Source organism: Notolepis coatsorum (assembly GCF_963971535.1).
Source record: "Notolepis coatsorum genome assembly, chromosome: 15".
Lineage (NCBI taxonomy): Eukaryota > Metazoa > Chordata > Actinopteri > Aulopiformes > Paralepididae > Notolepis > Notolepis coatsorum.
The window spans coordinates 61,439,341-61,451,662 of record NC_140179.1 but is presented as its reverse complement, the minus strand read 5'-3'; the positions used below and the strand labels follow the sequence as shown (position 1 = coordinate 61,451,662).

At 41.3% G+C, this 12,322-nt stretch overlaps 1 protein-coding gene across 1 annotated transcript in view; it reads right to left on the bottom strand.

Annotated features, from left to right (window-relative positions):
• Positions 1-12,322, bottom strand: part of LOC311242067 (formin-2-like) — a gene marked incomplete at its 5' end in the record, with an annotated part of 151,592 nt that overhangs the window by 22,638 nt on the left and 116,632 nt on the right. Inside the window, one exon of the mRNA XM_084331018.1 lies at positions 2,933-3,028. Within this exon, the coding sequence (XP_084187144.1) occupies positions 2,933-3,028 (96 nt within the window). The remainder of the gene's footprint in view (positions 1-2,932; positions 3,029-12,322) is intronic.

The window sequence follows — 12,322 nt, the reverse complement described above, 5'->3', positions numbered from 1 at the left end:
GAAGAGACAGAGATAGGAAGAGACAGAGAGAGATAGAGCGAGGAAGAGACAGAGAGAGGAAGAGACAGAGATAGAGCGAGGAAGAGACAGAGAGAGGAAGAGACAAGGCCACTTTCAATCATTGAGTGAATCTCAAACTGTCACAGTACAGGTGGTATATATTTATCTGATTGCTATATAGCACAAATCAGAATAATATATACCACCAATATGACTGGTGGTATATATTAATCTGTACGCTGGTGCTATATATTAATCTGACTGGTGGTATATATCAATCTGACTGGTGGTATATGTGAACACTTCGACACACTGCCTGGGAGGAGCGGGAATCGAACCGGGAACCTTCCGACTACCAGACGACTGCTCTACCTCCTGAGCCACTGTCGCCCCATGCATGCACATGTGAGTGCGTGTGTGTGAATGAATGAAAACTTTTATTTAAAATGGACACAGCTACATTGGACCACTCACAGTGGACAGACCAGATGTGTTGTTTTGCGTGTTTATAGCACAAGTGCTAGTTTTCAACACCAGTCCATTGAGGCTTTTCTAAAAGATAGAATAAAAATACAGTATAATACAATACATTAAAATCAGAACAAATATTTACCAGAACAAGAGTCCATGATCAAAACAACAAAACCAGTCCGCGTATTATGTGAGCACTGCTGCTTTGATTTCAGCCATACTTTTAGTCCTCTGTTGAAGATGTTGGCATTGGACTCCAGTTTTAACCCTCATGTTGTGTTAGGAATTGGCACCACTGACCGTTGTTAGCGGGTCAATGTTGACCTGGGGTCTAACTCAGTCCTGACCACTAAAAATAAAGGAGTATCACTCAATATAGTTAATACTACATCCTAACTAACATTATATGCATTCATAACCATATAATCCCATTGTAACTTGATTTTATGGCCCCCGAGACACATCATGTCCCTTATTTTTAAGATGAAAATGAGGTTGTTCAATCATAATATACTAAATGTGAAACCCATAGATAATAATGTTTTCTGACTATAATATTAGAATATAACTATTGAACAAAAGTTTAGTATATTTATTATTTTATTTATTTATATTTAGTATTTTTATAGTATAGTTTTACCTTGCCGGGTCAAGAATGACACTAACACCACAGTCGTACCTTTTTTTCTGCAAATACCTTCAGAATTTTCTAAATGGTGAAACATAGTTTTGCTGTGCTTATATATGTGTTGTGGAGGATATCATAAAGCCTTGTTCTAATAAAATCAACTACATGGTAGTTATTACATATTATAACCTTGAAACGGGTCGCTGGAGACCCTAACACCACATAAGGGTTAAGCCAGTAGGCAGAGAGTTCCATAAGTTTGCCCCGTTAACAGAGAAGGCAGACTGTCCAAACGAACTCTTGCACATGGGGAACAGTATTGGAAGCTTGTGTGTTTGCTCTGCTAGTGCTCCAAGGTCTAACCACCAGCCCAGAAAATAACGATGAGACATGATTGTGCAAACATTTAAAAACGAGTCTAATATTACAGATTTCTATTTATTTTTTCAAACATGAACAGATTGTGCTTACTGAAAACACTGCAGTGATGCCATCGCATTGGTTTACGGCCCATGATTTGTAAAGCCCGTTTGTATGTTATAGTTATGGGATTTAGTATGGTTTGGGAGGTTTGTGACCATGATGTGATACAGTAAGACAAGTGGGAAAGAATCATAGTGTGCCTATAACGTAGAGCAGCTTTAGTTGACAGATCCCTTCTAATAAAACAAAACAGTTTCAATTAGGCTCGACCTTCTTACATACATAATGTCCTGTTTATAAAATGTTAGGTTATTGTCTAATTAATACGATTCCTAGGTACTTGACCTCATTCACTTCGGCAATTATTTCATTTGTAATTGTGTGTGCGTGTGCGTGTGCGTGTGTGTGTGTGTGTGTGTGCATATTACGGTGTTGCCTCCAAGAGGCTAATGGCAACCAGACTGATCGACTTTCCGCCCAGCAGCAATTACCCAGGATGCATTTGCCACAGTGATTTATAGGCGACACTCGATGTGACTGGGTGGTGTTCACCTCAACAGTCCCTCTGACAACTGGCCTAAAAGAATAATGTATATATCATAATATATCATATATATAACTTTAGTGTCATATCAATATTTAAACTTGAAAAGCAATGACAGGATACAGGATGTTTTAAATAAAAATCTAATACTATATCATTTATTATATCATTGTGGTCCTGTGGTTCAATGGGTAGAGCAAGGCACTAACACTGCCAGGGGTTAGGGGTTCCATTCCCCGTGTAGCTCGATGGGTAGAGCAAGGCACCAACACTGCCAGGGTTAGGGGATCCATTCCTTGTGTAGCTCATCGTATATATTTCTGTATGTACTACATACATTTTTACACATGCATATCTCTATACAGCAGCAGTGAGACAGGTAGAGCAGTGTGTTCCTCCAGAGGCAGCGCCCCCTACAGGCCATACTGTAGATGCACTGTAGTACTATGTAGCGTAGTATACTGCATCACACAGATGAAGTGTACTCTATCTCTTTAGTAGCTGTGTGTGTGTGTGGGTGTGTGTGTGTGTGTGGGTGTGACTGTGTAGGTGTGTGAGTGTGTGTGTGTCTGTGTGTGTGTGTCTGTCTCTGTGTCTGTGTGTGTGTGTGTGTCTCTGTGTGTATGTGTGTGTGTGTGTGTGTGTGTCTGTGTGTGTGTCTGTCTCTCTGTGTGTGTGTGTGTGTGTGTGTGTGTGCGTGTGTGTGTCTGAGTGTGTGTGTGTGTCTCTGTGTCTGAGTGTGTGTGTCTCTGTGTCTGAGTGTGTGTGTCTCTATGTCTGAGTGTGTGTGTGTGTCTCTGTGTCTGTGTGTCTGTGTGTGTGTGTGTGTGTGTGTGTGTGTGTGTGCGCGCGCACGTGCTCCTCACCTTGACTGAGGAACTCCTCCATCTGGTCTTTGAAAGGCTGCAGGTACTCCTCCCCCTCAGACTGCTTGCAGATCTTCTCCACCTCCGTTGTGCACGCTGGGGGAACAAACCACACGCTAAGAACTAGGGGTGTAAACGTACACATATCCGTACCGAACCGTTTCAGTGTGTACCGTACCGAACGGTACGGACCCTGATGTAAACAAGGCGAAAGTCTTTCTCTGGTCTGCATACCCTTAACACTTTCAGAGCCCTTGCTTAACCTTGATTTACCGGTTGAATGCCCACCATCCACTTCAATGTTAGCGTTAAAAACGCCTAATCTATGTTTTAAATTATGGCTGCCCGTCGCTTATCAATGACTCGTTTTCCAGTCAACATTGTCGAAGCGGATTGTTTTTTTATCGGTTCATTTTCGTTTTATAGCATTTTGAAAAGCCCTCGTTTTCAAGGAAAATATAAAGATTCCATGATAAAAGACGTTTACTAGAATATTCTAGAATACACAAAAACGTTGTCATTTTTCGGCCTATTTATGAATAGTTTTCAAATAAACGCTAGATTATCGATAGTATGTGTACGTATGCACGCTAGATACGCAAGCTGAAAAATCGATTCTCTGATTTCCTCATCAGCGATTGCGCACACACACACACACACAGGGCAAACGCTGAGATCTCAGCGAATACAACTCTGATTATCCCAAGACTGGTAAAATAGATTCAGATGTTCTCCAAAAAGATCATTCCAATTCCTGATCGCCATTGCAAATATCGATCACGCTTATTGATTGAGTATTGGCTACTGTGAATATATATTACAGGCTGATTCCCGTCCCGCGATGACTTCCATGTTGAGCAGACAGCTTGCCAGCTCAAGGAGCCAGCTGGCTCCGCCTCTACATATCGACTGATCTAAGCGACTGACCTGCAGTTACACAGGGATAGACGATAGGGGACGCTTTTTTCCATTCTGAGCTGCTGGAGGAGCTGCTGTACCAACGGGAGACTCGGTTGATGAAATATGAAATCAGATCGCTAATAAACAAATAAAACGATATTTGTCGTCGTGGGCACTCAGTGGGGGGCCTAATAAAACGAGTTATGTCGTCCGTGGCACTGAAAGTGTTAACAATTGTGTGTATTGAGCTGTACTGTATTGTACCCATTCTGCAATCTGTTAATAACATTTTAAATCAATCAATCAATGTGTGCCGAATGAATACAACGTTATGTTAACCACTAACGACCGCCCACCGGGGGCTGTTTTTTTCACAATCTATATATAATTTATTATTATTATTATTTAAAAAAAATTACAAGTCGATTATTAATTTCAATATAGAATATTCGTTGACAGCCCTACAAGTACAATTAGTTTCTGCACACTACATCACCCCTGAGTGGAACATGGAAAGCCAAACTTTCCCCCACTGTACCGAAAACCCATACCGAACCTTGACTTCAAAACAGAGGTACGTACCGTACCGTGGTTTTTGTGTACCGTTACACCCCTAGTAACAATGCATCGATCCTAAGGTGACGATTCAACTGCATCGATTTGAAAATGGTAGAATTGATTAGAATAAAAATTAATATATATACATATTCTTTTACATTTTATTAAAAACATTTTATAGGTCGATTTTTTATTGACCTATAGTCCATTCATGCTGAGTGAATCAGTTCCCCCAGCCACATTTGTGTATTAAAACTTTTTGGGGGGAATTAACTGATCAAAAATGTATCGAATCGCATCGAATCGTGGTCAAATGAAGAGATTTCATGATGCATTGAATCGTTGCCTGGAGAATCATAATGGAATCGAAGTGGGGTCAAATATTTACACTAAGAACGGATATTCTCCCCCTCTGATTTATTGTCGGTCAGCTGAGCCGATCAACGTCCTGAAGGATTATCTGAAGTGCCTATTTATGTGCAATACCCTTTGATTTTAATGATCCATTCTATTAAAAAGAATAACTGAATTTAACAAACTGAACATTTTAACTGAATTTAAACAGAAAATAACTATTTCGTGGGGGGGTTTGAATATTCGGTCTTAACATTGGGCGCCAGACCCGAGATATCCCGGGGTTGCACAATGTATATTTCAGTGGATACCGTGATACTGTGAATAATGTATACTCAGTAGATAGTAAATTATAACACTACCTCACGCATACTGCACCTTATGTGACACTGTGAATAATGTGAATATTCTTCAGCTAGTCAGATAGTAAATTATATTGACCATATTGACCAAATTGTTTACACTGCCTGTGTTGTTTTTACTACCTGTACACTGTGTTGTTTACTACCTGTACCCCCCCCCCCCACTCCCCCCCCCCCATGCTGCTATGATGCCTGAATTTCCCCAAGGGGATCAATAAAGGAATATCTTATCTTATCTTATCTGTTAACTCGCCAGCGGTTGAGCGCCAGACCCAAGATTTCTCTGGTTTTTATCCTTTGATCTTTTTCCTCTGATCCCCATTTTAAATAATCATCCGGATCATTCTAGCTGTCCCTAGCTCATTTGTATATGTTTGAATTGCAATGCAGATCAACTATCACCAGGTGGCAGTATCGTCTGAACTGGAATGGCTTGGTGTTGATACACGGCCTGCTTTTTATTTATTTTTAATTTTTTTAGTGGCCCCTCCTGCGTGAACAGAAATTCACATTGATCGCCTCGAAATTCCGTTGCCTAAGCGTATTTTACCATCGAAACGTGTATAGACATATACACTGGTAATCACGATGGCGATGCGATCACTTGGAATTATTCTTTTTGGAATACCTTCTGGCTAAGGTATAGTCTATTTTACCAAATCTGAAACGTGTTTTTCTAATGATCACAGTTCTGTGTTTCACCGGACGTAAAACTTGCTCGGCAAACACTATCACAGTTGAGTTAAAACGAAGGTACATATATACATGTTATATACCCTTGATTTGGGAGTATTTGGGGGTTCAGGGAATCACCAGAACGATTCGGGATTATTGCACATAACGCGTTTTATCTCGCGATCTATGAAAAAAGATTGGATTATCTTGGAAATGCGCGATGTTTAGCGTGTAATAAACTACAAACTACAGTGTGTAGAATTTTTTTTTTCCATGTTGCACTATAAGTAATGTCTGTCAAATGAGCCACACCATTGTCTCCACAGCTATAATACAGAACACACACACAGCTTTGTAAACATAGTGAAACACAGCGGAAACGACCATCAAAGCTGGCCATCTAGTGGTAAAGATAACCGATAAGCGTGGCGCTGAATGTGTTAAGAACAATAGACTATTCGAAAATGTCATGCACAAACTAGTAAGTATCATATTATTCCATGACTCTCATGACCATACTGTAGGACCCTGAGAGTGAAACAACAGCTAAGGAGAAAGGAAGAGAAGAAAGGAGATTAGGAGAGAAGAGATTAGGAGAGGAGAGAATAGGGGTTAGCCTGGGAACTACTCGTCAGGACAGCGAGGCAGGGGAAGGGTTAATTGGTTGCACCAATTACTGTGAGAGGCCCCGTGGAAACAACTTGACCTTTGACATGGCAGGGTGGCACAGTGTGTGTGTGTATATCGTGTGTGTTGTGTGTCTGTTAATGACCGCTCAGGTGTTTCCCCCATCTTGTCAGGTCTTTGTGTGTGTATGTAGAGTAGAGCAGTGGTTCCCAACCTTTTTTGAGTACTGTACCCCCAAAGCATTTCAAGCCAACCTAAAGTACCCCCTACTACGCAATCAATCGTGGTGATCCCCAGGATATATAATTAATAGTCTCTATATTGTGGCAGACCGGCTGTGTGTGTGTGTGTGTGTGTGTGTGTGTGTGTGTGTGTGTGTGTGTGTGTGTGTGTGTGTGTGTGTGTGTGTGTGTGTGTGTGTGTGTGTGTGTGTGTGTGTGTGTGTGTGTGTGTGTGGATGACCTGGATAAAGTCACATGGTCACACAGCTTGGCAGTTTATTGAAGTAAAGTTTTAGTTTTGAGGTCTGACATCATCATCTCATTCCCATTGTAACATTAAGTTAACAAAGCACTGAAGACTCAAAACTGAGATAACATAAGATAAGATGAGATGAGATACGATGCGATACGATATGATCAGATGAAATATTCCTTTATTGATCCCCTTGGGTAAATGTGGGTGTCATAGCAGCATGGGGGAGGGGAGGTATGGGCAGGATAATAGCAGAAAGACATAAATATAGGCAATAGAATTAGATCTGAATATAAAAAGATGTAAATGGGATGGTTTCATGCTATTATTCGAAAACATGTCGCCACAGAGGAAACTAGGGCTGTCCCCGACTAAGGATTTGGATGGTCGACTAGGATTGGCCAAAATTTGCCGTTAGTCGACTATTGGTCGACTTAAAAAAAAACAAAAATAAAGTACAATATTTAATTTTTTTCTTTTTATCATTCCATTTGGGCTGTGGGGGGTGCTTAATGTCTGAAGGAGTCGACTGAAGGCTTCTTGTCCTCTGCAAAAGCATGCAATTGGTCCACTAATGGATACATCTTGATATTTGTCTAGTCTAGTGTGTTCATTAGATGAGAAGCACATTGTATCTCCATATACACTCAAATATATCCTCTTTTCTGGTCTATCCCAAAGCTTTTGCCGTACTAAATTCGGCCCAATTATAGCACATTCAATTTACGTTTGGAAATATATTGCCGAAATGGGACAGTGGGACACAAAATGGCACCTAGAAAGCCCTATTTTTGATAACAACTTCTTACTGTTGGGCGGCTACGTGGCGTAGTGGGCAAGGCGCTCGCCACAAATGCGGAGACGCTGGGCTCGCCTGTTCGAGCCCAGCGCTCCACATTGCTTTCAGTTTAGCTGGTCGTTCATACTAATACACATTGGCCGTATTAGGGGGTGGGAAACTGATGGGTGGGGATCGGGCGTTGTGGACAGCGACTCCTACAGGTCGGTTGGTGTGCCTGCGCAGTAGAATCAGGAAGTGTCGGGGGCAGCGTGAGCCTCCCACGCGTTACTCCTCGCCACTGAGAGATCGAGCTGCGCAGGTGAAAAGATGAGACTGCTGTTACCTCAAGTACCGGAGGGGACTTGTGCTATGTATGACTTAGTCCACATTGCAGCCGGCTTGTGGGAGGCAAGAAACAGCGTTCGTGACAGGGGAGGGTTGAATTGGATGATACGAAATTGGGATGGGAGAAAATATAGAAAATGGGAGAAAAAGTGGATAAAAATAAAATAAAAAAATCTTACTGTTGGGAGGGAAACCAGCTACATTTCCCAATTGGCAAAGACAAGGTATTCACAAACTATCTGACATAATACAGTGAATACGGTCTCAGATCCTTTCAAGAGCTCAAACAAATCTATAATGTCCCTAGTACATCCTTATTTTTTTATTTACAGTTGCGCACTGCAATGCGCACTTATGGTGTCCCATGGAATCAGCCTTTACCAGTTCATCCTTTAAAGGGGACATGTACTGCTATTCCTAGCACTATTTGGGCAACTTTACACAATTCCTGTGAGTGTATTGAAGACATCTGTACGTTTTTTTTTCAAAAAAATGCATTGTTTTATATTTCTAATCAAGTACTCAAAACCATCATTTTTCAGCTTCAAGATTTCAGGCTGTTATGGCCTGGCTCCGCCCATAAACACTTTGAGTGACAGTCAGTCCCCACAGTCTGCGACTGGTAGACAGACAGACAGACAGACAGACAGACAGACAGACAGACAGACAGACAGACAGACAGACAGACAGACAGAGAGAGAGAGAGAGAGGGGGTGGGAGAGAGAGAGAGAGAGAGAGAGAGAGAGAAAAAAGACAGGCCGTTCTTTTTTTCTCTGCCTCTCGTGGTGCGCGGCAGCTTGTGGGGGGGGGGGGGGGGGGCCCTCCCTTCCTCCCTCTCTCTATCACTCTCCCGTTCGGAGGTGTGTGTGGCGCGGCAGGTCCCCCCCCCCCAAGTGCTCCTGAATGCTCTCTATCTCTCTCTCCCTCCAGAGTGCACGCAGAGTATGAGGAAGTGGTTTTCACTCGCTGTACAGTCAGTCTATGTAGATTGTGGGCGGGCATTAGCTACAACCACAGAGCCAATCACATCACTGTCTGCTACCCAGAGCCTGAGTAACGTCATTCAGGCCTTCAAATCAGGATGGCCTAATTTACTGGAGAAGGAAATGATCTGAGCTGAATCAGAGCAATCCGCCAATATGGTATTTAGACACTAAAACACATTGATACAAACTCCTATTACTATAATACAATGCTAGAGACTGAAACATTACATTTATAGTACATGTCCCCTTTAATGATTATAGTGAGTGGCATAAATGTTAAAAATGGTTTTGTTTCTGGGTTATATAATAAAATACAAGGAAAACTAAACAGAACTACAGGTAATACCACTGTCTGGAACATATATTTAAAGGATTACAACGCCTGCATAAATTGGCAGAATGTATGGGATAATATTCCGTTAACCTCTCGTAATTATAATAATCAATTAACTCATTACAAACTGATAAAGATTTTATCTGTCACCCAGGAAACTGTCAAATAAAATTTTTACAAAGTCCCCTATGTGCTTTATGTCCGCAAAAAGTCATAGGAACATACATACATATGATGTGGGAATGTCCAGAAGTACTAGCTTTTTGGGCCAAGGTTGCATTATTTCTCACTAATATAACGGAGATAAACATACCTTTTTTGCCACACATATTATTAAACGATGATTTATCTCTAAAAATCACAACTGCAAGCAGGCAGGCTACACAGTATATGACTATACTGACGGACAATCTATATACTGAAAAGACACTTTTTTATGCCACTGTGGGAATTAATATGAAATGCTGAGGTGAATGTCTCTTTCCTCTGAACTTGTTAAAAAAAATATGAAAAAAAAAGTTGGTAAATTTTTTATTTTTTTTTTACAATCTTTTCATGTACCCCCTGGGGACCACCCACGTACCCCTAGGGGTACGCGTACCCCCGGTTGGGAAACACTGGAGTAGAGTATGTGTGTGCATGTGTCTGTGTATGTAGAGTAGAGTATGTGTGTGCATGTGTGTGTGTATGTAGAGTATGTGTGTGCATGTGTGTTAGGGGTGTGACGGTACACGTATTCGTACTGAACCGTTTCAGTACGGGACTAGGGATGGGAATCGAGAATCGAAATCAATTGGGAACCGGTTCCTAATTGTCCGATTCCTGGAATTGCATGCCTCCGTGACTATCGATTCCTCTTATCAATGCCATGTTTTTCCGACAGTTGCGCATTTAAAAACAATAACGTTAGCACCATGCATGCAGTCATAGCAGACTATTTGATTCCTTGACTAGGAAAACCTAAAGGGCTCGATATTGCGACCGTTTTGTGTGTGCAGTGAAAACTGAAAGTGCTTTGCATCCTAGTCATTCATTTACATGGTAAAGTAACGTTAGCCGCTAGCTAAATAGCCATGCTCATTGCAGAGAGAGAACACTGAGCTGGCACGGGTGGGGGCATGGGGGGAGGGAGCCGTCTCTGTGTGTGTGTGTGTGTGTGTGTGTGTGTGTGTGTGTGTGTGCACACGACATCAGAGGAGGTAGAAGGAATTTCGGTAGGTGAATTGCTTTCCTAGATGTTACTTATGTGTCAGTTATGTTTTTACTTTTAACCTTTATTTATACAGGTAGGTTATTGCTAACGAATTATCTTTTGCAATAACGACCTGTTGAATGCAGTGGCGAATCCTCCTGGAAGCCAACGGAAGCCAGGCTTCCCCATTATTAAAATATGAATTAATATGAAATATGAAAACAAATAATTACTTTTTTTATATAGTTTACAATAATAATAAAATCATTATTTTTCATCTGTGTTATAATTTATTTTTTTGACATGAGACAGTGCAGTGACTCTGTGCTCACTGCAGCAGAGGAGAGGAGGCAGAGGCGAGGTGTCTTTCTCCAGCTTCCACCATGTGATTCATGTATATGGAGTCCAAAACCAATACTAGCCAATCAGATTCGAGCTGACTAAAGCCCTTCCCACACCTTAAAACGGGTCCGTCAGCAAACTAAGTACTCTGGCTTCTGCACATTTGCCGCCCTGGAGGTGTGGGAAGAGCTTTACTCAGCTCAAATCTTATTAAATCTAGCCCATGGAATAGTATGTTGTATGCAAGCTGTATGTTTACACTTGAAATGTGTATTTTTATTTAGTGTGCATTTTTATTTTGTCACAATATTATTTGGCTTAAATATATATAAATATATATATTATATATATATATATAATATATAAAAAAGAAAAAGAAAAAAAGTTTAATAAAAAAAAAATGGCATCCCAAGTTATTTTACCCACGTGACGCCACTGGTTGAATGCAACTACAGTTAAATAGATTAAATTAGTTCTCAAATACATTATTTTATTTAAGTGTAGTGTAGTTAATTTTTTACAGTTTTTGTATTTTCTGACATGGGGGCTCAACAATAAATGATAAATGACCAGCAGAAATGTCAAGTTGCATGCTGTTATTCTAACCAGCTTAGTTCTGTTGCATTTCCAATTTTAATTAAAAAATTTTTGATCCACTTTTTCTCCTTATTTTCTATTTTTCTCCCATCCCAATTTCGTGTATCCAATTCTCCCCTCCCCTGTCTTAAACGTTGCTCGACTATGCCCCCCACTGGTCGGTTGTAGAGAGGATAGAAGCCTTGCATCACATGTTCCCTCCGGCACACGAGGAGGCAGCCTGTCACATCTTTTCGCCTTCCAGCGCGGACTCTCATTGGCGAGGTGTAACGCATGGGAGGCTCACACTACGCTCACCACTTCCTGTCTCTGCCGTGCAGGCGTCCCCCAACCGACCTGTAGGAGTCGTTGTCCACAACGTCCAATCCCCACCCATCGACTTCCACCCGCTGATTCTGCCAAATGAGCCAGTACGACGGCCAGCCCAAGCCGAAGGCAATGCTGAGACTGGGATTCGATACCGGAGTCTCTTGCATTGGTGACGAGCGCAATCTCCGCTACGCCACCCAGCAGCCTCAATTTATTTATATGATAAATGTATCAGGAATCGATAATGGAATCGTATAGATAAAATCGTATCAATTCACATCCCTATACGGGACCTTCGGTTCCAACAAATGCAATGTTACTTTAACCATTAACGGAACGCACATGCAGAACTTAATTTGCAGAACTTGCAGAAAGTGCAGAACTTTTGCGTGCGGAACTGTGGATTGGACTTGGACGGTGCAGACGGGGACTCTGACTTGTTAATTGATCTTTTGTAATAGGCCCTAATCATTTGGCAAAAGATATTGATGGCTAATGCATTTGTTTGGCTATTGTGTCACAAAGTAAATAAACTCTTTGAAATGGTGACCGCT